General features: G+C 46.0%; 1 protein-coding gene and 1 long non-coding RNA gene across 3 annotated transcripts in view; both read right to left on the reverse strand.

Annotated features, from left to right (window-relative positions):
• LOC140720303 (uncharacterized) overlaps positions 1-27,650 on the reverse strand; it is a 1,203,583-nt gene that overhangs the window by 41,583 nt on the left and 1,134,350 nt on the right. The window lies entirely within an intron of this gene.
• LOC140720295 (NACHT, LRR and PYD domains-containing protein 12-like) lies at positions 2,465-11,243 on the reverse strand. The gene is made up of 4 exons (XM_073035157.1): positions 10,969-11,243; positions 5,114-5,200; positions 4,791-4,958; positions 2,465-2,563 (listed from the first exon to the last, which is right to left on the reverse strand). Exons 1-4 carry the CDS (start codon positions 11,115-11,117, stop codon positions 2,476-2,478), a joined length of 492 nt encoding a protein of 163 aa, XP_072891258.1. The 5' UTR covers positions 11,118-11,243; the 3' UTR covers positions 2,465-2,475.

The following is a 27,650-nucleotide window of genomic DNA, read 5'->3' on the forward strand; positions in this document are numbered from 1 at the left end:
GTCGAGGGGGCTCCAGAGTGATCTATGTCCCAGGATTACACTCTTCATACACTGGGGATAAAATGAGGCATCGGTTCACAATCTGCTGGGCAAATGTGGAGGGAGATTTGATAGCAACATGCCAGTAACGATGGAGATGGATCACAACCATTTCCGTTGGCATATATCTCAACAAACACATGCAATGCCCGAAGTCCTTGTAAATATTAAACTCTTTGTCCAGTCAGGCCTGAGAAGTTGTGTGGTCAGCCCTAGGAAGTTGTGGGGTTACACTGGGGCTGCGAGCGATGGGATTGAATGGGAAAGGGTGGTGTTCAGTTGGGAGTCCGGTCGGTGAGAGTGGACGGGAACGAATGAGCACTGGTTAGGTGTACGAACGGTGGCAGATATCGGAAGGGCTGGGGTCACGTTATTACCAAATTATCCACATCGTGTTCAGCTTGGAACTGGGGTACAAGGAGCATCCAGCCCCATACCCCTCGACCCCCGCCACAAGCACTCACGAGATAAATTTTAGTAAATATTGACCCAAGAATTCGAATGAGATTGCAAGCCGCTATAGATCTAAGATACACCTGTACGCCTCTGCCAGTCTCCTTGTCCTCCTCCATCCCTCCCGATTTTCGTGCATCCTCTTTCCCTTCCATTCCTCGACCTCTCCGTGGCACCTCCCTTCCTTACATCCCTCTCTGAGTCAGCAATTCCTTCACTTCTCTACGCCTCTCCCCGTCTGTGCAAATTCATCACTGCTTGCCTGTCTCCATCTCTGCAGTCTCCCCTACTAAAATCAATCTCGTGAGTGCTTGTGGCGGGGGTCGGGGGGGGGGGGGGTGTGGGGTTGGATGCTCCTTGTACCCCAGTTCCAAGCTGAACACGATGAGATTTTTTTGGTAACATCTTTTAACTCTAATACCCAGCTAATATATCTGACTTTAAGACATTTCTCTGTGCTTGGGCCCTGAACGGCGTGGATGGAACGTCAATCTGTGCGACCACGGGAGTGTGTGGACGGGACGTTGTGGAGGGAGCTTCACAGTGTATCCGAACCCAGAAGTCTGTTATGAAACTGCGCAGGGAGCTTCACTCCGTGTTTGATCCCGACCGGGTGTGAAGGGACGATGAGGACGGGGTTTCACTCTGTGCTTGACAACGTAATTTTGTGATGGGATCATGTGGAGGGATTTCCAGTCCTTCTCTGACCCCGTGGGGGTGTCATGTGACGGTGCAGTGGGAGCTTCTACCTGTGCCTGACCCTGGGCATGTGCGATGGGGACAGGAGGCTCACCCCGTGTTTACTGCTGGGAGTTCGTCTCTCATCCCTTTCCTATTCGGGAAGTTAGTGGGCACACTTCAGATATTCGCTGGTCTTTGCTCGTTTGCAATGGAGCGCGCGGGCGTGGGAGGGCAAAGACAGTGCACGGGGACATTTTAAGCACGTGAGTGGTGTAGAAGGAGAGGGCACGGGTGCAGGGGTCAAGGACAGCGGGCGAGGGGGTGGGGCATAGACAGCGCGTGTGGGGAGGCGTTGATAGCGCAGGCGGGGCAAGCCACTAGAGCGCAGGAGGGGGAACGCGGTGATCGCAGGAGGGGTAGTGAGCAGAGCCCGGGAGGAGCAGCGAGGACAGCGCAGGGTGGGCAGGAGTGTGGACGGGGGACAAGCTCTTGAGTGCCAGTGTTTGTGAGACCGACATTCCTGAGTCTGGATGTGAGACGTCACTGAGCCTGTGTACGGAGCTCTGGAGCGCTGTTGCATTGCACAAGGTGCGCAGGGCAGCAGGAAACTCAATTCACTGTTCTCCTCAAATAAATGTCAAGTCCGACACCAGGACAGAACGTTACAGCAGTTTATTAATTTCATCAAGACAAGTGTAAACTAAACATTCTGTGACCCGCAGGAGAGCGGGAATATATAAGCTGCTCCCGATTCATTCAGAGTCACGCACAATTGACAGACCGCCAACAATGAGTGACAGTTTGAATAATCAGTCCCGTTTCTCACCGTCACCCTGCCTCTGGGAACCGATGATTATAAAATCTCACATCCGGGCAGTGTCCAAGTGTCCGAAATCGCTGCCGACTCAGCGTCGCAAATGAGGTCTTTGTCAATTTTACATCATTTTATCGACCACACCGCCACGGGTTCAGCATAGTGAGCAAAGAGATTCTCTCCGCCGGATAATCTCACCCCGGGACAATGGTGTCACAGATTGAGCCTCGCCCTGGGTTCTTCCTGTCTGTGTAATTCCTCAGAATCCCCCTGGATAACCTGCACAAGGACATTCGGCGGAATCAGAAGCCCTGGACAGGAGACGTAGACACGTGGCTAAGGGATCACCTCTGACGTCAGAGAGCGCTCGGCTAAAGCCGGGATCTGTTAGCACCGTTGGGAGTTAAACCTGAAGCGCGGCCATTAAAGGGGAGGACAGCCGTTAAAGGCGAGGCCGTGGAATGTCCACATCCCGCGGGCTAGGTTGCTCACAGGATCACTCCCAATCGGGGTCTGGGTTCCTGCAGACAGTTCAGTTCTTTCTCGCCGGTCTCGCTGAACCGATTGTGCCGCAGCCTGAAGCCAACGAAAGAATAAAGATGAAGTAAACAGATTACGCAGCAGTGTCAGTGACAGGGGACTGGGGTTAATGTTTTAACAAGACTCACAGACATAGAACATAGAATAGTACAGCACATTACAGGTCGTTCGGTCTACAATGTTGTGCTGACCCTCAAACCCTGCCTCCCATATAACACTCCACCTTAAATTCCTCCATATACCTGTCTAGTAGTCTCTTAAACTTCACTAGTGCATCTGCCTCCACCACTGACTCGGGCAGTGCATTCCACGCACCAACCACTCTCTGAGTGAAAACTCTTCCTCTAATATCCCCCTTGAACTTCCCTCCCCTTACCTTAAAGCCATGTCCTCTTGTACTGAGCAGTGGTGCCCTGGGAAAGAGGCGCTGGCTGTCCACTGTGTCTATTACTCTTAATATCTTGAACACCTCTATCATGTCCCCTCTCATCCTCCTTCTCTCCAAACAGTAAAGCCCTAGCTCCCTTAATCTCTGATCATAATCCATACTCTCTAAACCAGGCAGCATCCTGGTAAATCTCCTCTGTATCCTTTCCAATGCTTCCACATCCTTCCTATAGTGAGGCGACCAGAACTGGACACTGTACTCCAAGTGTGGCCTAACTAGAGTGTTATAGAGCTGCATCATTACATCGCGTTTCTTAAACTCTATCCCTCGACTTATGAAAGCTAACACCCCATAAGCTTTCTTAACCACGCTATCTACCTGTGAGGCAACTTTCAGGGATCTGTGGACATGTACCCCCAGATCCCTCTGCTCCTCCACACTACCAAGCATCCCGCAATTTACTTCGTACTCTGCCTTGGAGTTTGTCCTTCCAAAGTGTACCAGCTCACATCTCTCCGGTTGAACTCCATCTCCCACTTCGCAGCCCACTTTTGCATCCTATCAATATCTGACTGCAATCTTCGACAATCCTCTACACTATCTACAACACCACCAAACTTTGTGCCGTCTGCAAACTTGTCAACCCACCCTTCTACCCCCACATCCAGGTTGTTAATAAAAATCACAAAAAGTAGAGGTCCCAGAACAGATCCTTGTGGGACACCACTAGTCACAACCCTACAATCTGAATTTACTCCCTCCACCACGACACATTGCCTTCTGCAGGCAAGCCAATTCTGAATCCACCTTGACAAGCTTCCCTGGATCCCATGCCTTCTGACTTTCTGAATAAGCCTATCGTGTGGAACCTTGTCAAATGCCTTATTAAAATCCATGTAGGTCACATCCACTGCATTATCTCATCTGTATGCCTGGTCACTTCCTCAAGGAACGCTATCAGGCTTGTTAGGCACGATTTGCCCTTCACAAAGCCATGCAGACTTACCCTGATCAGACCATGATTCTTTAAATTCCCATAGATCCTATCTCTGAGAATCTTTTCCAACAGCTTTCCCACCACAGACGTAAGGCCCACTGGTCTATAATTACCTGGACTATCCCTACTACCTTTTTTGAACAAGGGGACAGCATTCGCATCCCTCCAATCCTCCGGTACCATTCCCGTTGACAACCAGGACATAAAGATCCTAGCCAGAGGTTCAGCAATAATCTCTTCACTTGCCTCATGGAGTAGCCTCGGGAATGTTCCGTCAGGCCCCGGGAACTTATCCGTCCTAATGTATTTTGACAACTCCAACACCTCCTCTCCCTTAATATCAACATGCTTCAGAACATCAACATCACTCATATTGCCCTCACCCTCATCAAGTTCCCTCTCAGTGGTGAATACCGAAGCGAAATATTCATTGAGGAGCTCGCTCACTTCCACAGCCTCCAGGCACATCTTCCCACTTTTATCTCTAATCGGTCCTACCTTCACTCCTGTCATCCTTTTGTTCTTCACATAATTGAATAATGCCTTGTGGATTTCCTTTGCCTTACTCGCCAAGGCCTTCTCATGCCCCCCTTCTTGCTCTTCTCATCCCCTTCTTAAGCTCCTTTCTTGTTACCTTATATTCCTCAATAGACCCATCTGATCCTTGCTTCCCAAACCTCATGTATGCTGTCTTCTTCCACCTGACTAGATTTTCCACTTCACTTGTCACCCATGGTTCCTTCACCCTACCATTCTTTATCTTCCTCACCGGGACAAATTTATTCCTAGCATCCTGCAAGTTATCACCAGAAATATCACCAGAAAACCCGCGGATCCACTGATATGTTATCACATTGAACGTTAACACAAACACTCACCAGATGCACGCCAGATTTGGAAGTGTCAGAACCAGGCGGCGGAGAGCAGGGATAGATCGGTCTGTCAGCGAGTTTGATCCCAGGATCAGCTCCGTCAGTGATCGGTTTGTACTGAGAGCAATGACAAGATCCTCGACACCAGAATCTGTGAGACCAACCTTGTCCAGCCTGGAGATAAGAGAAAGCCAGGGCGAAGGAGATAGAGAAATAGGAGACGGTACAAATCCCCAGTGTTAATTACTAACACAATTACTGATCACATTAATGTTCAGTGTCAGACGCCCAGTGACTGTAAACACAATCTCCCACAATCTGGTACTTACCACAGCTTCTGTATTTTACACTCTGGGTTCCTCAGAGACGCTGACAACAGTTTCACTCCTGAATCTCCCAGTTCATTCCGCCCAAGTCTAAACACAGACAAATTGATCAGCAAAATGATTTAAACCGTGGGTCTGAGCAAATTTCACTCTCTCTCTCTCGGATAATTCAGGAAACATTAAACCCTTTAGTAAATCACTGATCGGAGTTCCCATCACTGTCAATGTCCCTCACTGACCAGCTCCAGGGTATTCACGCAATGTCAGTAATTTAGTCTGTCGGTGTGACCCTGTAAACTCCACATAATCTGTCCGATTCCCAGATGGTTCAAAGTGTTACTGACATGAGAGCATCGTAAGGAGCAGGGCCGGAGAGTCCCACAGTGAGGAAGACTTGAGGTGGTCGGAAGAGAAGGATCAGTTAGGAGTTGTGTATAGGAAATTGTCCATGGGAGCTGACGAAAGAACCTCCCACCAGGGGACAAGTGATGGGAAAGGATACCCCACAGGAGGAATGTAGCTGGGAAAAGAAGCTTCCACAGGACGAAGGAGCATGGGGAAGAGAGATACCGCAGGAAGTGGATGATGGTGAAGAGAGACTCCTCAGGAAAAAGGAATACGGGACGGAGATACCCACAGGAAGACAAATAGAGGAAGGTACGCAAACGTTAATCGAACGGGAGGGATAGTGTGAACTGAGGCGCGCAATCGGGAGAGGAGATGCCCACATGGGGTCAGTGAGCGAAGTCACACCGGAGGAGTGATGGTAATACTCAGACACAGGGAAGGGCAGGAGGAGGACAATCTCACACAGCTATTTGTTTCTCTCTCGCTGGGACAATCCGCTAATCCTCTCTTGTCTCTCACCGGGAAGAGGGTGTAAAGCTCTGTGGCAGTCAGTCTCGGTCAGTAACAGTGAGAAGGAACATTGTCAATGGATGTGTCACAAGCCGTGAGAAACACGGCCATTCATGTGATTTTCTGTCATTAAACCAATGGCAGTTGTTCACTGATCTGATGAAGTCTCGAACAGCCCTTCACAAGGAATCACAGAGCACTCCCCTCCTTGGGGGAGAGACAGTTTAAAAAGAAGGAAGCATATCCAGCGGGCAGCGGAGTGAAAGGGCTTTGGCTCCACGGGCTTCGGCAGTAACGGGACGAGGTGAGGCGGTTGTTGATTGCAAAAGGAGGTAGTATGTGTGTGAGGCCAGTTTTCTGTGGTCGGTGTCAGATGTGGGAGGTTCTGGAGTCCCCCAGCGTCCCGGAAGGCCACATCTGCATCCGGTGCAACGAGAGGCAACTCCTGAGGGACAGTGTAAGGGAACTGGAGCTGCAGCTCGATGATCTTCGTCTGGTCAGGGAGAGTGAGGAGGCGATAGAGAGGAGTTAAATGGAGGTGGTCACATCGGTGCAACGGGAGACAGGCAAGTGGGTCACAGTCAGGAATGGGAAGGGGAAGATTCAGGTACTAGAGAGTACCCCTCTCTACCGAGCTGGGTGCAGCCTACCTGGGTGAAGCGACAGTGGCCATGCCTCTGGCACAGAGTCTGGCCCTGTGGCTCAGAAGGGTAAGGAAAGGAAGAGGAAGGCAGTAGTGATAGGGGACTCTATAGTCAGGGGTTTAGACAGGCGATTCTGCGGACGCGGGAAAGAAACTCGGATGGTAGTTTATCTCCAGGTGCCAGGGTCCGAGATGTTTCTGATCGCGTCCAAGATATCCTGCAGTGGGCGTGAGAACAGTCAGAGGTCGTGGTACATATTAGTACCAATGACATAATAGGAAAAGAGAAGAGGTCCTCAAAGAAGACTACAGGGAGTTAGGAAGGAAGTTGAAAAGCAGGACCTCAAAGGTAGTAATCTCGGAATTACTGCCTGTGCCTCGCGACAATGAGAATAGGAATAGAATGAGCTGGAGGATAAATGTGTGGCTGAGGGATTGGAACAGTGGCCAGGGATTCAAATTTCTGGATCATTGGGACCTCTTTTGGGGCGGATGTGACCTGTACAAAAAGGACGGGTTGCACTTGAATCCCAGAGGGACCAATATCCTGGCGGGCAGGTTTGATAGAGCTGTTGGGGAGGGTTTAAACTAGATTGGCAGGGGGGTGGGAATCAGAATGTGAGTGCAGGGATTAAGGTAGAAGGACAAGGGCATGATGCTAAGAGTTCAGAGTTGATGAGGAAGGACAGGCAGGGGACTTAACGTAATTGTAGCCAGCTAAAGGGGTTGAAATGTGTTTATTTCAGTGCTAGGAGTATTAGGAACAAGGTGAATGAACTTAGAGCATGGATTAGTACATGGAACTACGATGTTGTGGCCATTACTGAAACTTGGTTGGAGGAAGAGCAGGATTAGATGATGATAGATAGATAGATAGATAGATAGATACTTTATTCATCCCCATGGGGAAATTCAACATTTTTTCCAATGTCCCATACACTTGTTGTAGCAAAACTAATTACATACAATACTTAACTCAGTAAAAATATGATATGCATCTAAATCACTCTCTCAAAAAGCATTAATAATAGCTTTTAAAAAGTTCTTAAGTAGTTTACTTAAATACATTAAATACAATCAACCCCGGCACTTTAACATATCTTACTCCTGGCGGTTGAATTGTAAAGCCTAATGGCATTGGGGAGTATTGACCTCTTCATCCTGTCTGACGAGCATTGCATCGATAGCAATCTGTTGCTGAAAATGTTTCTCTGTCTCTGGATGGTGCTATGTAGAGGATGTTCAGGGTTTTCCATAATTGACCGTAGCCTACTCAGCGCCCTTCGCTCAGCTACCGATGTTATCCTCTCCAGTACTTTGCCCACGACAGAGCCCGCCTTCCTTACCAGCTTATTAAGACGTGAGGCGTCCCTCTTCTTAATGCTGCCTCCCCAACACGCCACCATAAAGAAGAGGGCGCTCTCCACAACTGACCTATAGAACATCTTCAGCATCTCACTGCAGACATTGCAGGTCCCGGGGTTCAGGTGTTTTTAAAAGGAATAGGATGGGAGGTAGAAAAGGGTGGGGGAGTATCATTGCTGGTCAGGGATAGTATCACGGCTATAGAAAGGGAGGACGCTGCAGAAGGAGTGTCCACGGAGTCAGTCTAGGTGGAAGTCAGAAATAGGAAGGGATCAATCACTGTGCTGGGAGTAGGCTATAGGCCCCCAAATAGCCCTCGGGACACCGAGGAGCAGATAAGCAGGCAAATTTTAGAATGGTGCAGGAAATACAGGGTAGTAGTTTTGGGTGATTTCAACATCCCTCTTATTGACTGGCACCTCCTGAGTGCAAGGGGGATAGATGTGGCTGAATTTCTCAAGTGTGTTTAAGAAGGATTCCTGACACAGTATGTGGATCAGCCGACGAGAAGAGAGGCTATCCTGGATCTAGTTCTGTGTAATGAACCTGGTCAGATGACAGACTTCTTGGTTGGGGAGCATTATGGTGAGAGTGTCCACAACCCCGTTAGCTTCAGCATAGCTGTGGAAAAGGGCAACATCAAACAAAATGGTAAAGTGCTTAACTGGGGAAGGGCTAACTTTGAAGGGATGAGGAAGGAACTAGCGAGAGTAAATTGGAAGCAGATGTTCAAAGGGGAAAGCACAGAAGTAAAATGATAGAAGTTTAGGGAAACTTGAGCTGGGTTCAGGATAGGTTTGCCCCACGGAGGCAAGGAAAAAATGGTAGGAAAAGGGAACCGTGGCTGACGAAACATGTGAGGCAACTCCTCAAGAGGAAAAAGGTAGCATATGTTAGATATAAGAAGCAGGAAGTAGGAGGGCCTCATGAGAAATATAGGGTAGCCACGAAAGAGCTAAAGAAAGGACTTAGGAGAACTCGAAGGGGGCATGAGAAGGCCTTGGCATGTAGGATTTAGGATAACCCCAAGGCGTTCTATGTGTAGGTGAAGAATAGGAGGATGACGAAAACGAAGGTGGGACCGCTAAAGGATAAAGAGGGCAACATGTGCCTGGAAGCGGAGGAGGTTGGGGAGGTTCTAAATGAATACTTTGCTTCAGTATTCACAAGTGAAAAGGATCTTGATCAGGATGAGGTCGAAGTAGAGCAGGACTGTGTGCTGGACAATGTAGAGATTAAGGAAGAAGAAGTGCTGGATCTTCTTAAAAATATTAAGATTAATAGATTCCCAGGGCCGGATATGATACACCCCAGGTTTTTGTGGGAATTCAGAGAAGAGATCGCAGGAGCATTCGCTATGACCTTTGAATCCTCTTTGGCTGCAGGGGAAGTGCCGGAGAACTGGAGAATGGCAAATGTAGTTCCCTTGTGTAAAAAAGGTAATAGGGAGAAACCTGGGAACTATAGACCGGTGAGTCTTACGTCGGTGGTCTGCAAACTACTGGAAAGGACTCTTAAGGATAGGATCTACGAGCATTTGGAGTACAGTCTACTCATGGATAGTAAACATGGCTTTGTGAATGGAAAATCGTGCCTCACGAGCCTGATTGAGTTTTTTGAAGAGGTAACAAAAGAAATTGATGAGGGTAGGGAAGTGGATGTGCTCTACATGGTATTTAACTAGGCATTTGACAAGGTCTCTCATGAGAGACTCATCCAGAAAGTCATGAGGCATGGAATAAGTGGAACCCTGGCTGTTTGGATAAAAAGTTGGCTTAAAGAAAGAAAACAGAGGGTAGCCGTGGAAGGAAAGTATTCTGCCTGGAGGTCGGTGACTAGTGGAGTGCCGCAGGGATCTGTCCGGGGACCCCTGCTATTTGTGATTTTTATAAATGACCTGGATGTAGAGGCGGAAGGATGGGTGTGTAAGTTTGCGGATGACAGGAAGATTGGAGGAGTTGTGGATGAAACTGTAGGTTGATGAAGGTTACAAGAGGATATAGACAGGCTGCAGAGTTGGGCAGAAAAATAGCAGATGGAGATCAATCCGGACAAGAGTGAGGTGATGCATTTTGGAAGGACATACCAGAAAACTGAGTACAGGATTAATGGTCAGTCATTTAAGAGTGTGGATAAACAAAGGGACCTTGGGGTTCAAATCCATACATCCCTCAAGGTCGCTGCACAGGTTGACAGGGTAGTTAAGACGGTCTATGGGAAGCTAGGTTTCAATAACAGGGGTATTGAGTTCAAGAGTAGAGAGGTCATGTTGCAATGCTACAAATCACTGGTGAGACCGCACTTAGAGTATTGTGTTCAATTCTGGTCACTTCATTATACGAAAGTTGTGGAAGCTATGGAGAGGGTGCAGAGGAGATTTACCAGGATGTTGCCTGGTTTTGAGAACAAGTCACATGAAGCAAGGTTAGCAGAGCTGGGACTTTTCTCTTTGGAGCGTAGAAGAATGAGAGGGGACGATAGAAATCTACAAGATTATGAGAGGCATAGCTAGGGTGGATAGTCAGTACCTGTTACCCAGGGCACCAGTAGCAAACATCAGAGTGCATATGTACAAAATTAAGGGAGGGAAGCTTAGGGGAGACATCAGGGGTAAGTTGTTTTTTACACAGAGGGTTGTGAGTGCCTGGAATGACTTGGCAGGGATGGTGGTGGAGGCTAAAACATTAGGGGTATTTAAGAGCCTCTTGGACAGACACATGGATGAAAGAAAAATGGTTATGGGGTAGTGTGGGTTTAGTACTTTTTTAAGGATTATATGGGTCGGCCCAACATGGAGGACTGAAGGGCCTGTACTGTGCTGTAGTGTTCTATGTTTCTGTGGTTCTATTATTGGGGTATTACTGACCGATCCCCTGGCATTTGTCACAATTCTTCACAATCTAATTTATCACAGTTAAACCCAAATGCCTTTACATTGAAACAACGCATTGGAACTGTTTCACAGTTCAGAGTGAGAGATTAATCAAGTTACCTCAACTCCTGGCACTTGTGCAGCCCGGGTCCCAGCCGCTGGATCTCTTCGCACTGAATGTGGCAGTTCTCCAGTACGAGACGTTTCATTGTATCACAGAGTCCGATGACATGAGACAAGACCGTGTAGTCAGACGGGGTCAGTGACATTCTGCTGAATGAAAGTGTTTCCACAGATCCCAGTGCGGACTGAGCCAGTCCACGATTCTGAGACTCAAACAGGTAGTGCAATGTGTTCAGGAGGCTCCTTTTACCAGCTTCACTCCCTGTGTTTCTACTCTGGCGTTTAACCTTCTCCTTCACCCAGTCAATCACCCGGCAGGTTGTTTCATGATGAAATGTACCCAGAAGCTCCTCCAGACACCAAGCTGTCATTGGGGAGGAGAGGCCAGCAACAAAACGGAGGAATACCTCAAATCGCCCATCGGTCGTGTTCTGGGCTTCAGTGAGGAATTTCATGATATCCCTGGGATGTGGATTCAGGAATTGTGCGAGTGCAGCTACAAACTCTTGGATGGTGAGGTGTGGAAATGTGTATACCACGCTCTGGGCAGAATCGTCCCTCCCCAAAAGGAACCCGGACAGCAACTGGGAAGGCTGAAGATTGTTGTTGATCAAATCTCCATCTGTAAACACAATCTTCCTCTGGGTCACTCCTCTGAAGGCCATCTGACCAACACTGAGTAACACATCACGGGGGTTCTTAATCTCACGGCCATGGTTTTTCAGGATGTTGTAAATATAGTAGGAATATAGTTGGGTGATGGTCTTAGGAACTCGCTGCGTGTCCCTGACTCTTTGTGTGAAGAAGGGGCCCAGTGCCAGAGCGAGGATCCAGCAGTGGGAGGGGTTGTCGCTCATGGTGTACAGGATCTCGTTCTCCTCCACGTGTTTGAAAACAGCTGCCGCCACCGTCTGATCATCAAAATGCCTGATGAAATACTCCTTCCATTCCTCACCAACAAATCCAACGATTTCAGCCCAGACACTGATCTCTGCCTTTTCCAATAAATGTAACGCAGTGGGACGGGTGGTCACCAGCACTGAACACCCTTGGAGCAGCTTGTGCTGGATTAAACTGTACACAATGTCAGAAACCTTGCACTTGATTTCAGGATCTGTGCATGTTGACCGAAGTTCTGTGTCTCTCCGACTGTCAGAAAAATCTATTTTGTCATTGAATTCATCCAGACCATCAAATATAAACAGCAATCCCTCTGGGTTCTTCCAGACCTCTCTCAGGATATTCCCAAAGTAAGGATACTGATGCAGAATCAGTTCTTTCAGGTTTATTCTGCAGTTAATGGAGTTTAAATCCCGGAATTTGAAACTGAAGACAAACTGGAATTGCTGATATATTTTCCCTGTGGCCCAGTCATAAACAATCTTTTGTACCATTGTTGTTTTCCCGATCCCCGAGACTCCGGCCACTGCTGCCGAGCTCCCAGATTTTGAGTTATTCCGTAAAAAGCTGCTCTGGAACAACTGTTACATCCGGATTGTTTTCAGTTCTACATCGGGATGTTTCTCTCTCCACTCCTCGTGGTCTCTGCTTCTTGCCAGCAGCTCATGTTCCACCAGTCTCCGATCTCGAAAAGTAGAAATGACTGTGAGCTCAGCGTATCGATCAACCAGCTGGAAAACCTGCACCTTCTCCCTCATCAGGATCGTGTTCATTCTCAGTGTTTCAGTTTGTGCCCGCAGAGTCTCCTTGTGTTTCTGTTGAACATCTTCAATGGGAACAGACAGCAGACAAACTGTTAGATGCCTCACCTCAGAACTCAGTAATTTTAGTACACAAGACTTGCTCAAAGCTATTGCATTAATTGAACTCATCAATGAATGTTCGTACAGTAAAGTAAATTCGATTAACAGTCCGGTGACTGGACAGAGAGCCCTGGTCTAGATAAACACCAGATCATCACATTTCCACATTAACTGTGCTGTGAAGGTCAGGATTTCCCTGGAAGTTTACTGACCCCGACTGTCGCGTACTGGACAACCTCTCACTGCGGTCAGAGATATCATTGTTCCTGTGGAAGAAACATTGAAAGCCCATTGTTGATGTGGCGTATGGAGTTAGAGAAACGGGTAGTTGGCATTCTGTCAAAGGAACAGGTCGGGGAATCACAGCTTCCCCTCCCCTCCCCCCGTCATTGATTCAAAACACAAAGTATCTTTGTTGATCAGCACGTGCATTGTGGGTAGGGGTTGTTGGTAGATAAAATGTGATTGTCTTGTTCAGGAGATTGCGATAGTCAGCATTTTGACACAAAACGCAGACAAATCCCCTCCCCACCTTCCATCATCACAGACGCTGCTCAGCTCACTGAGTTCCTCCAGAAAATGGTTTGACACGGCAGATCCGCAGTCTCGTGTCTCTGAAAGAGTATGTGTTGTAAATACTCAGCAGATACAAGATTGAAGATACATAAGAGTAGTGGAGAAAGAAATAATTGTTATTCCGGATCTGATGTAGCACAAGAAACTCAGATAAAGAAAACAATGAAAAACACAATAAATATAAATATATACGATACAGGAGTCACTCTGACCTCAGGTGGTTGTGACAGACAATTTTCAAACCGTGCTGGTGGTGGCTAGGTATTGTTAGTTGTGGAGGGGTGGCTTAGTTATCAGAGGTGTTGATCAGTCTTACTGCTTGAGAAAAGTAACTGATTTTGAGTCTGGTGGTCCTGCTGTGGATACTACGTAGCTTCCTCCCTCATGGTAGAGGGGCAAACAGCCCATAGGCAGGATAGGTGGGATCCTTCCTCCCTCAGGGGAGAGGGACAAACAGCCCATAGGCAGGATAGGTGGGATCCTTCCTCCCTCATGATAGAGGGGCAAACACCCCATAGGCAGGATGTGGGGATCCTTCCTGAAGCCCCTGGCCTTTTTCCGGAGTCTTTCTGTATATACGTCCCTGATGGAAGGTAGGCTGGGGGTGCCAGTGATGCGTTGGACAGTTTTGACTACCCGTTGTAGAGCCTTGCAGTCCGCCACCGTTATGCAGCATGTTGGCCTGCCCTCTGCAGCACAGCTGTAGAAGGACGGGAGTGTAGATGTGAGTACAGGTCAGACAACGTCTGTGGAAAGTGGGAAAAGGGGAGATGCTACTGGTTCGTGACTTGAAATACATGTTTGAAAGCCATGCCGATTACAGTTCGGGTGGTGAAGAACAGAGCAGATACCGATAAATTTCGGTAGCAGGTGGTTCAGGATTTCAGCTGTCACAGGACTTTCATAGAACACAGAACAGAACAGGAAGATGCCATCCGGCCTTCAACATTGGTTCCAGCATGATGCCACATTGAACTCAGATGTTAAACATTCTCCCCATTTAGATAACAGTCTTCACTATTGTTCCTTGTACCAAAATGCATTATCATACATTTCTCAACAGTGTAGCCATCTGTCACTTTTTGCCCATTCTTCTAACTTGTCTGTGACCTGATACAATCGCATTGAACTACCGATCCCTCCACCTATCTTCGTATCATCCGCAAACCCTGCCACAAAGCCATCAGTTCCATTATCCAAATCATTGACAATTAATCTTTAAAGTAGCGGTCCCAATACTAACCCTTGAGGAAAGACACCAGTCGCTGGCAGCCAAACAGAAAAAGGTTCCTTTTATTCCCACTCCCTGCCTCCTGCCTGTCATCCATTCCGCTATCCATGCCAGTAACCTTCCTGTAACGCCATCTGATTTTATCTTGTTCAGCAGCCTCTTGTATCAGACGCCTTCTGATAATCCATATAAATGACATCCACTGCATCTCCTTTGTCCACCCTACTTGTTATTTCCTTAGAAATCTCAAGCAGATTCGTCAGACAAGATTTCCCTTCACAGAAACGAGTCTGACTTCGAAATATTCTATCATTAGTTTCCAAATAACAAAAACCTCATCTTTAATAATAGACTCCAACAATTTCCCAACCACTGAGGTTAGAATAACTGTCGTAGAAGCTTCACCACCCCACTCCCCGGGCTGAAATGGCTACCATAAGAGGGCATAGTTTTAAGGTGCCTGGAAGTAGATACAGAGGAGATATCAGGTGTAAGTTTCTTTACACAGAGAATGGCGAGTGTTTGGAATAGGCTGCCGGCAACGGTGGTGGCGGCAGATACTACAGGGTGTTTTAAGAGACTTTTGGATAGGTAGATGGAGCTTATAAAGTAGAGGGCTATGTGTAGCACTAGGTAATTTCTAAAGTCAGGATATGTGCGGCACAATTTTGTGGAGCGAAGGGACTCTATTGTGCTGTAAGATTTCTATGCTTCCGTCAACAGACATCCAGAAACATAGACTGTGCTATTATCCATAAATGCTGCCTGTTCTGCTGAGTTCCTCCAGCACTGTGTGTGTGTTTAGCTCAGATTTCCAGCACCTGCAGATTTCCTCTTGTGTGTGAGCAGAATCAACATCTGGAATCGTGGAAAATACATTATAACGAGAAATTCTTTCAATTGTAACTTGCATCCAGAACGCAGCACATGATTATGGTAAAAAAAAATCGATTCCCAGGTTCTGCAAAGCCTCAGTCTAATATTTGAGATGCTGTTTAAACCAAGCATTTCATCACTCACCTATCAGTTGAGTGGGTACCTGAGATAACCCTTGGGAGATGTTCATGTCTTCCTGTGGGTCGGGGCCTGTTTAAATCAAAAGACTTTCATGAAAACAGAGTTGGTAAATTAAAATTGTTATAATTCAGTACTGTATGACTTTGTGTTCAGTGCATGTCTTTAACATACCGAGCTCTTGTATTTCCTTGAGTATTTTGTCCAACTTCTGTAACTCAGTCCGCATTTTCACAAAGGATTCCCACATCGCCCTCCGGGTCTGCGAACCTTTGCCCATCACCAGACTGAGGAAGAGTCCGAAATTCTCTGTCCAGTTTCCCTTCTCTGTTAGTTCAGTGACTTTCTATAAAAGGGAAGCAGTGAATTCATTCTGTTGCACACAAAAAGACATGGAAGATATGGCAGAAACCACCTCCTCATTGTCTCAGTAGCTTTCTGAACAGACACAGTTAATGCCACTTCGTCTACTTCACTACTTCATCCTCCCTCTCAATAACTGGGCTTTGTCACTCAGAGAGAAGAAAAACTGAAGGAAATTCCAAGTCAATATTGTGCCGGAATAAGGCTTTACCGACACAGCGGGAGAGGTTTTGTGATTTGTTTGCTCAATCAGTCAGATTAGCAACAGTGCATCCGTTTACCAAAGCGAGTTATGAAATATCTGTACAAAATTAAATAAATACTGCAATGATGGAAATACAAAACAAAACGACACAATGTGAAAATATTTAGCAGTTCGTCCGTTATTTAGGGAGAGGAATAAGGTTCATGTTTCAAATATTTCTTCAGTAGAGATGCCGATATTTGCCAAATTTTGAATATGTTAGAGACGTTTCTCACAATGTTATCATTTCATCCTTCAGGGTTTCATCTAAACTAAGCCATCGAATTAAAAAGTCATTTTACTGAAGGTGAATGCAAGCAAACAGACATGACCGTTATGTTGCCGCATCGACCCGTTGCTTTAATCAGTAGGACTGAACAATTCAGGAATTTGCATTTGACCTGTTAGATATTTTCTTTTGGCACAACTACTGCTGATATAAAACCCCTCACCACATATTTAGCAGCGGGGTTAGATTGTTAGTGCAGGCAGAATTTCTGTGAATGATACTTTTTTTCATCCAACGAACGGTGCTCCAAGACACATATCCGATGGGGTTGGAAATGGCAGAATGATGCGGAAACAATGCGGAGTAAATTGCAGAGTGACAACAAGAAGGGAAAGGGAGGGTAGAGCGGAAGTTAAAGAGATGTATTGTGGGATCAAATCTCACATAGATGGGAACATAACTGAATTTTCAGAAGCTGCAGTGTAGATAATTGGAACAGGCCAAATTCAGAGTTACAGGCATTCGGTAAGCTGGGGGCGAGTTCAGTCGCAGCGGCTTCTACGGGGTCAATAAAAGGTGCTACGTTATTCCTAATGATTGTAAGATCCTTCTATGCATTAAGAACCTAACGTAATGCTGGGCAACACCATCATCGAATATTTCGCTAGTGGAGAACCTCAAGGAACTGCTCAACGTGCAGTTCACAGTCTAATAGCGAGTGACTTTTCCTGGTATGCCGCAAGTTTTATTCACTAATTCATTGGGTTGAGAACAGAGGACGATGGCGGGGGAGCTGCGTGACAGCGGTCGTAGTGCGGATATGACCTTAAGCGAGGAGAGAGAAGTCGAAACTGGTTCTCAACCTCGGAACTGATGTGACACTGCCTCCAGGATGGAGTCGGTGCTGTCCCCCAGTGTTTGGCTCGGCAGAAGACAAGCTCTGCCGTGGACTGGTCTGAGGGCCTTATGCCGCGGTGTTGCCTGTTTTATAGTTACCAGCAAAGAGGCGCCTTAGCTGGTACACTCCAGTATTCACTTGACAGGGGCAAAGCTCTATTGTGGTCGACTGAAAATTTCAATGGGCTGCGGATTAAACTGCATGCAGGCATAATTAAATGGTTGTATTTCACTGATGTTTTCAGTGGGCCTTTGACAATGTACCTCACATGAGGCTTAACATGATATGAGCCCATGGTACGAAGAGTCTCATTGAGACCTGTGAAATATATAAGGAATGGAGCGAGGATGTTTCCCATATTGAGGAAGTGTAAAACCAGAGGACACAGCCACAGAATAGAGAGACTTCCATTTAGAAAAGAGATGAGAAGAAACGACTTTATCCAGTGGAAGCGAATCTGTAGACTTCGTTGGCACAGATGGCTGTGGAGACCAAGTCATTGGGGAGATTTATAGCGAAGGTTGGTAGTTTCTTGATTAGTCAGGTTGGCAAAACCTACGTGGAGGATGCAGGGGAATGGGGTGGCGAGGGATAATAAATCAGCAGAGATGGACATCAGCGATACAGAGTTACGGGACAAATGGTCTACTTCTGCTCCCAGGTCTCATGGTCTTACGATTGATGTGTAAAGACAACTGAATGTGAAGGAATGTCGATTGAGATGTTTATCACTTTGCCATCAATCTATAAAATGCAGTTCACTTCCTGAAGGCAAGAATGGGCTTCTTGATTGAGGAATTATGAATTAAAATATTGAATATTCTACAGCCAAAATACATTTAAGACCTTATGATGGAATGAAGGACGAGGATGCAAATGAAATAGATGGGCCTCGGACTTTGCTCTGAGAAATAGCTAGTGATGTACTGGGACTAGAACGGCTGATATCCAAGAAAAGGCACCAGTAGAGAAATGGAATGATTTCCCTAACATGAATAGTGGAAATAATTATGTAATAAATCAGCCTAATTTCCTGATGGTCCACTGCACTGGAAAATAATCCCTCAGTTTCACTGCTACCGGGTCTGAGAGAGTTGCGAAAGGGATTGAAAGGTTTAAGTTCCATACCAGTAAAACTGAAGTCTTCAGATTATGAATTTATAGATGAACATAGATATTTACAGATTGCTCCACTTACATGATTAATTGCATACAGCGGAAATGAATCACAACGAGAACAGAGCGACTCGCTTGTGTCATGCACTCAATTTTCTAATCCCACTGCTGGCTGGATAGAACATAAAGGAAGGTTTCCTCGTGCTGTAACTCTGAGCGAGGTGCGATGTGTTGGAGGGTAGAGTGTGTTCAATGTGGTGTTGCAGAGGGGTGGAAACCAGAGTGCCGGGCCAGATAGTGGAGAGATTATGTCGTTAAAAATCCAGACAAAGTTAGGCATCAAAAGGTTGAGCATTAGGTGAACATTGTCCTGAAGAGCCGACATCTCAATTCAATAAGTATAGAAGGAAAGGACGATGAATTCAGGGAATCGATGAATTCCGATACTTTAGCTTTTTCCATTTATTGACTGGGTCTCCCAAATTCTAAAAGGATTAAATGCGATAGAGTTTGCCAAATACGATCAGGAAAGTTTATTTTTATTAATCAGCTCACATATATCCCAATGAGAGAGTGTGCGTTACTTGATCTACTATTGGTGAAAGAGACAGGACAGATGCCAGAAATTTGTGTAGGGGAGCACTTTGCATCTAGTGACCACTCTGCCATTAGGTTCACAGTAAATATGCAAAATGATCTGCCTGGTCCGTGGTTTGCGATGCTAAGTTATTCTAAACTAGATGCAGTCTAATCTTGATGGTCTCAGAAATGATCTCGCAAGTGCCGTTTAGGACAGGCTGGTTTCTGGTACCAGATAAGTGGGTGATGTCAGAAGTGACATTTTGATAGCACAAAGCTATCAAAGCTATCATCATATACCTACTGGCGTATAATGTGAATATAACAAGTTCGGGAATCTGGGTTTTCAAGATTGGCTTTCAATCTTGGTTTTCAAGCGATATTGAGGCCCTGGTTGATAACAAATGGAGATGCATTGCAGGTGTAGGCTGGTTGGAAAACAATGGGGTGATTATGGAGTATTGAAATGCAAAAAATACTAAAAAAGAAATTGGGGAGGGGCTAAAAGGACTCAAGAGCTTGCCTTAGCATACACGATGATGGAGAATCCAAAGCGATTCTACTGATATGTCAAGAGCAAAAGGATAGCACTGGACAAAATTGAGCAAATACAAATTTCGCGTTCTGCAATATCACATTGCTAATTCGTACTTGGAGCCAAACGAGATGGGAAAGATTTTAAATGCATTTCTGCATCTGGATTTACTCGGGAGAAGGACACGGAGTCTATCCATGCAAGATAAAACATCACGAATTCCATACAGATCAGGAGGAGGTGTTTGCTGTTTGGCGGCAAATTGGTGTGGATTACTCCCCAAGGACTGACAAGGTGGTCGCTCAGACCCTGCGGGAGGCAAGTGCAGTAATTGCTTGATACCTGTCTGAGATATTTAAATCATCCTTAGTGATAGGTTAGTTACCAGATGGTTGGAAGTTAGCCAGTGGCGTTCGTCTATTCCAGAAAGGCTCGAGAATTAAAACAGAAAATTATAGGCCAGAGAGCCTGACAACAGTAGTTGGAAAGTTATTGGAAGTTATATATAAGTATTTGGAATATAAGTATATTAGTATTTATTTATATAAGTATGTAAGTATTGGAACTCGATATATAAGTATTCGGCCACAGGTGGAGTAACTAAGGATAGTCAGCATGGATTCATGCGTGGTAGGTCGTGTCTAATGAAGCTTAGTTTTTGGTGGAAGGTGCCAGGAAAGTTGACGAAGGCATGGAGGTTCTCTAAATGGACTTTAGCAAGGCACTTGGTAAGGTCCCGAATGGGAGGTTGATCAAAAATTATCAGTTGTTGGGCATTCAATATGAGGTTGTAAATTGGATTAGACACTACCTTTGTGGGAGAAGCCAGAGAGTGGGAGCACATGTTTGCCTCACTGAATGGAGACATATATCTGGTGGAGTGTTTCAGGGGTAGGTGCTGGACTCGTAGATGATAGACATTTATATCAACTGTCTAGATGATCACATGGTTAGCTGCATCTGCAAAGTTGCGGGTCACGCAACGACTTTGGAGTGCAGTGGACAGCGAGGAAAACCATCAGAGCATTCGGTGAGATCTGGACCAGCTGGATAAAGGACAAATGGAAATTTAATACAGTTAACTGCGAGGTTTCACTTCAGTAGTGGCTAAGTCTTACACAGTGAACGGTAAGGCACAGGGCACAGAGGAGTGTGTTACCTGAAAAGTATCTGAGAATACAGGTCTATAATTAGTTGAAAGTGGCAACGTAGTTATATAGGGTCATTAAGAAAGCTTTTGGCACATTGGTCTTCATAAATCAAAGTATTGATTACAGGAGATAGGATGTTTAAGTTGCATACGACCTTGGGGATGCCTTACTTGGAGGACTGTGTGCAGTTATGATCACTTACCTACAGATAAAATAAAAACCAGAATGAAAGGTCCCTAGCTATAGGTAAGTAGGTAAGTAGCCCCACTGTCTTAGAGGCAGCTTCAGAGTGACCGAGGCTATGGGAATAAACACAGACAGAATAATCGGAGTGGGGCCCCGACAGCGCCTGGACGTGACTGGACGACCTTCCAGCGTGTTCCTGTAGCCAAGCTGGTTCCAAACGAATTGCATCGCTTTCCGTTGTCCGCAGCGAAGAGGCCAAGAGTGGGATCTTGACGACCGGAACTCTACACCTGGCTTGTACCCTGGAGAGGTCACTCCAGTGCCGCTGCTCACAGCGACACTAATGTATAGGCCCATATTGCACACACCATAGCCCTTCGAGACAGACGGATGACAACATAAGGCACAGATAAATTAAATGCATGCAAGCTTTTTGCATTGAGGTCCAGTGGCATTGCAGCTAAATATCATGGTTTAAGGGAAAACAAGGTAAGAAGTTTAAGGAGAACAGGAGCGGAAATTGATTCACTCAGTGGAGCGTGGGAGTTTGAAATAAGTTGCCAGCACAAGTGGTGCAAACAAGTTCAGTTTCAAAGTTTATAATAGCTACGGATGGGGGTAGGGAAGGCTATCGTTAGTGCTGTACTCGTACACGGATTGTAGACATAGGGACGACTGTCGATGGTTCTGCACAGGTACAAGGATGGTAGAGATAGGTAATACTGTCGGTGGAGCTGTAAGGCACACGGATTGGTGTAGGGAAGGCTCTCGATGGTGCTGTACAGTTACAAGAATGGTAGGTATAGGGAAGCCTGTCGATTGTGTTGTGTAGGTACAAGTATGGCAGATGTAGGAAAGGCAGTGTATGGTACGTACATGTACGTAGAGGGTAGGTGTTGGGAAGGCTGTCGATGGTGCTGTACGGGTACTTGGACAAGTATAGGGGAGGCTGTTGATGGTGCTGTAATGGTACACGGATCGTAGGTAGGGAAGGCTGTCCATGTTGCTATACAGGTACACGGATGGTACATGCAAGGAAGTTGTCGATGATGCGGTAGAGATACAGGATGGGTGCAGGGAAAGCTGTCGATGCTGCAGTACAGGTACACGGTTGTACGTAGGGAAGGCTGTCGAGGGTGTTATACAGGTACACAGATGGTTTAGGGAAATCTGTCGATTGGTAGAGATGGGGAAGGCTGTGATATGGTGCTGTACAGTTTCACGGATGGTAGGCATAGGGACACTCTCAATGGTGCTGTACTTGTATACGAATGGCAGGTGTAGGAAAGGGCTTCGATGATGTTGTACAGGTACACGGATGGTAGTGGTAGGGAAGATTGTTGAGGTGCTCTACTTCTCTATGTCCCCCAAGAATGTCACCCAATGAGTCATTTGCGAACTCAGATGGAGGCAACAGCTGGTATCGCGGCTGGAGTTCCGTCCCTCAGTGGCTGCAATGAAGCCAGCGAGTCAGCCGAACTTTACCGATTGCCCTGATAAGATGCGAAGATAGTTTTAAATAGACTGCCTGCTGAACAGTCCGGATGTGCAGACACTGTTGTTATGCCACATTGGTAAATACACCAGCTTTGAGAAGTCGTTCTACTGCTCCCCACCTGAATGGGCGTCGTGGCTGAGGTCTGGTCTGCTCTAGACAATTCGGAAATCAAATATTGCCATATAGAACTCCTAGAATGTGTAGGGGAATAATTTTGATCACTATTCCCCCTGATATAAGCTGTTCTGCGATAATTATCTAAATACACTCACCTCATGTTCTTCTGCATGGAAATGTCCCTCCTGTGACGACATACATCTGAGTGTTTTCACCCCTTCTTCTATTGCTTGTTCCAGCCTGTTCCTGTAGTACTTCGTCAGTTCGTACAGTCCAAATTCGTCCCACTGTGCCAGAATGGCAGAGATTGTAGACTCTGCGAATGCGAATATGAAAAGAAGAAAGCAGATACTAAACCAAATTATCACGTCTCCAACGCTCTCACCACACGCAGCAAGCTATTTTGTATCGAAACTCCCGCATTCAGCTACAAACGCGGATTATCGCCTAATCTCCAACACTGGCCTTAAAATCTACCCAACAATAATCTGGGAAATACGTTACTAAAAGGACCATATTTGCCAGAATCTGTACCCTCCCACTCCAATTACGCACCCAGTTCAATTTTGGATGAGCAATAAATGCTGAGATTGTCAATGATACTCTCTTCACAAAGATACTCTCTGTATCCAGGAGGCTACATGTCCCTTTAATCACATCCCAGAAGTACACTCTTCGTCCGTACAGCTCCATATGCCCTACTACCCATCCTGGAAACCCTAAGAACATGTACAACATTTCCTGTAGTGGGGAAACGTTTATCCCACTACAACACATGCATCACACCCACACATTTCCCCCCTAACCAACTGACCAACCTCAAACAAGGAACCACATTCTGCGACCACATCACCCTCGTATATCACTCACCCGCTCCTTGTTGGGGACTTGACAATTCCGTGTTCAATGAGCATCCGAGCTGACAGACAGTGACCCCACTTGTGCCGATTCCAGGGTCCTGATCAGTGTCTCCTACATCACTCTCTCTTGACTGACTCTGATCTCTGTCCTCTGCGGCGGGACTGCATTCAACTGGGACATTGCTCCCAATCCGACCCTGCGTTGATGTGTTGCTTCCCGTGTCCCGATCATCTGTCGATAATTTGTCTGCTAAAAATCTCTTGAATACATTCCGTACCTGATTTTTGCGACCTGAAATAAATGATGAATTGCAGGTTATACTACCGTGATTTAGAGTTGAGCAGAACGTTGTTTTCAAATTATTATTATTATTATTATTATTATTATTATTATTATTATTATTATTATTATTATTATTATTATTATTATTATTATTATTATTATTATTATTAAAAATAGAACAAACGCATCGAAGTAACAACACTTACATTCTTACAATGCCTCAAAAAAGAAGAAATTATCTTGTATTAAAATGTTTGTGAATAAAAAATATCCTACTAAGCAAGAAAAGTGAGGAATAAAAAAAGAAAACCATTGGAGGTACAACCCCGGAGCCATGCGTCATTCAAAAAGCTTCTAAAAATGAACATCAGACCGCGGAGTTTAACAGAACTGATGGAGACTGGATGGATGCAATGGAGCCGAGACGCTGGCTGACGGTGGAGTGGGACTGTGCTGGTTATTATGAACCTTACTTCCTGCCAGATGACCATCCCGATAAGCCGGTGACTGCTCACACCCACTCCCAGACAAAGAACAGGATAGACAATGACTACGCGGTAGAAACATAGAAATCCTACAGCACAATACCGGCCATCAACGCTGTGCCGAACATGTTCTTACCTTAGAATTTACCTAGGGTTACACATAGCCCTCTATATTTCGAATCTCCGTGTACCTATCCAAAAGTTTGTTAAACGACCCTATCGTATTCGCCACCGCCTCCACCACCACCATGGGCACCCTATTCCATGCACCCACCTCTCTCTGTGTAAAAGAAAACTTACCCCTGACATCTTCTCTGTACCTTCTTCCAAGCAGCTTAAAACTGTGGCCCTCCCATTGGCGATTTCAACACTGGGAAAAAGACTCTGGCTATCTACGCGATCAAATCCACTCTTCATCTTATACACCTCTATCAGGTCACTTCTCATCCTCCGTAGCTCCAAGGAGAAAAAGCCGAATTCACTCAGCATATTCTCAAAAGGCATGCTCCCCAACCCAGGCAACATCCTTTCTGTGGTTTCCACGTCATTCCTGTAGTGAGGCGACCAGAACCGTGCACAGTACTCCAAGTGGGGTCTGACTAGGGTCCTATATAGCTGCAACGCTACCCTTCGGCTACTGAGCTCTATCGCATGATTGATGAAGACCAATGCATTGTATGCCTTCACAACCATAGAGTCAACATGCGCAGCAGCTTTGAGTGTCTTTTGGACTCGGATCCCAAGATCACTCTGATCCTCCATACTGCAAAGAGTCTTACCGTTAATACTATATTCTGCCATCCTATTTCAACTACCAAAATGAACCACCTCACACTTATCTGGATTGAACTCCATCTGCCATTTTCAGCCTAGTTCTGCATCCTATCAATGTCCCATTGTAAGTCTGACAGACCTCCACACTATCCACAACACCCCAACCGTTGTGACATCAGCAAATTTACTAACCCAACCATCCCCTTCCTCATCCAGGTCATTTATAAAAATACACAAAGCAAAGTCTACTTGGATACCATGCCTCCTTAACTTTCTCAGTAAGCCTTGCATGGGATACCTTATCAAATGTCTTGCTGAAATCCATATACGCAACATCTGCTGCTCTACCTTCATCAATGTGTTTAGTCACATCGTCAAAAATTCAATCAGGTTCGTAAAGCACGACCTGCTTTTGAAAAATCCAAGCTGGCTGCTCCTAATCATATTATACGTCTCCAAATGTTCACAAATCCTGCCTTTCAGGATCTTCTCCATCAACTTGCCAAACACTGAAGTAATACTCACTGGTCTATAATTTCCAGAGCTATGTCTACCTCCTTTCGTGAATAAGGGAACAACATCCGCAACCGTCCAATCCTCCGGATCCGTTGCAAGTAATCACTACAATCGCCAAGATCATTTTCCGTGGTGAATACTGAAGCAAAGTATTCACTACGTACCTCTGCCATATGCTCCGGTTCCATACACAATTTTCCACTGTCACAGTTGATTGGTCCTACTCTCTCAGGTCTTCACAGACTAGTAGAATGATTTGGGGCATTCCTTAATCCTGTCCGGCAAGGCCTTCTCATGGCCCCTTCTGGCTCTACTAATTTCATTCTTAAGCCCCTTCCTGCTAGCCTTAATATCTTCTGGATCTCAAACATTACCTAGCGCTCTGAACCTTTTGTAAGCTTTACTTTTCTTTCCTATCATTACTTAGTTTTTGAACCATTCGTAAGCTCTTCTTTCCTTGTTCAGATTTACAACAGCCTTTGTGCACACCGGATCCTGCACCCAAGCATCCTTTCCCTGTCTCATTGGAACGGACCTATGCAAAACCCCACGCATATATCCCATGAAGATTGATACATTTCTGCCGTACATTTCCCTAAGAACATCTGTTCCCAATTGATGCTTCCAATTTCCAGCCTGATAGTTTCATATTTTCCAGAACTCTAATTAAACGTTTTCCTAACTTATCTGTTCCTATCCCTGTCCAATCTGTGGTAAAGGAGATAGAATTGTGATCTCTATCTCCAAAATGCTCTCCCACTGAGAGATGTGACACCTGACCAGATTCATTTCCCAATACCAGATCACATACAGTCACTCCTCTTGTAGGCTTATCTACATAGTGTGTCAAGAAACCTTCCTGAACACACCTAACAAACTCCACCCCGTCAAAACCCTTCACTCTAGAGAGATGCCAATCAATATTTGGGAAATTAAAATCTCACACTTCAACAACCCTGTTATTATTACTCCCTTCCAGAATCTGCCTTCCTATCTGGTCCTCGATGTCCTTGTCACAATTGGGTGGTGTACAAAAAAACACCTGGTCGAGTTACTGAACGCTTCCTGTTCGTACCCTCCACCCACCGAGACCCCGTAGACAATACCTCCATGACGCCCACCTTTTCTGTAGCCGTGACACTTTCTCTGATCAACAGTGACACGCCCCCACCTCTTTTGACTGCCTCCCTGTCCTTTCTGAAACATATAAAGTCTGGTACTCGGAGTAACCATTCTTGCCCCTGAGCCATCCAAGTCTCCGTCATGGCCACACAATCACAATTCCAAGTAGTGATCCACGATCTAAGCTCATCCGCTTTCTTCATAATACTCATTGCATTAAAATGGACAGATCTCAAACCATCGGTCTGAGCGCGTCCCTTCTGTACCACCAGCTTACCCTCCTCTTCGCACTGTCTACAATCTTTCTCTATTTGTGAGCCAACCGCCTTTCCCTCCGCCTCTTCAGTTCCTTCAGTTCGATTTAAACTCTCCCCAGTACCTTAGCTAATATCTCCGCCAGGTTTTTGGTCCCTCTGGGAATCGCGCAACCCGTTCTTTTTGTACAGGCCATGCCTGCACCATAAGAGGTCCTAATGATCCAGAAATCTGAATCCCTGCTCCAAGCCCTCATACACGGATTTTTCCTCCACCTCATTGAATTCCTATATTCACTGTCCTGTGGTACAGGCAGTAATCCCGAGATCACTACCTTTGTGGTCCTGCTTCTCAAATTCCTTCCTAACTCCCTGTAACACACACAAAATTCTGGTGGAACGCAGCAGGCCAGACAGCATCTATAGGAAAAAGAACAGTCGACGTTTCGGGCCGAGACCCTTCATCAGGACTAACTGTAAGAAACGATAGTAAGAGATTTGAAATTGGGAGGGGGAGGGGCATATCTAAATGATAGGGGAAGACAGGGGGGGAGGGATTAACCTAAGAGCTGGAAAGTTGATTGGAAAAAGGGATGCACAGCTGGAGAAGGGAAAGGATCATGTGACGGGTGGCCTAGGGAGAAAGACAGGGGAAGGGGAACACCAGAGGGGGATGTGAGTCTAAACACTTCTCGCTGTTAAAGTCTTCTCGCTGTTCTCACTGGCTGACGCCCTCCCGCTTGTACGCCGTAGTTGAACAAACGGCTGACGAGAGAATCTTAATGAAACGGTGTCTGGTGAAACTGGGAAGTATCACTGTGACTATCTCCCACAAGCAAATATCACGAAGTTTCCAGTCACCTGTGTCACTCACAGACCAGCCAT

The sequence above is a fragment of the Hemitrygon akajei genome, unplaced genomic scaffold, assembly GCF_048418815.1.
Source record: "Hemitrygon akajei unplaced genomic scaffold, sHemAka1.3 Scf000041, whole genome shotgun sequence".
Classification (NCBI taxonomy): domain Eukaryota; kingdom Metazoa; phylum Chordata; class Chondrichthyes; order Myliobatiformes; family Dasyatidae; genus Hemitrygon; species Hemitrygon akajei.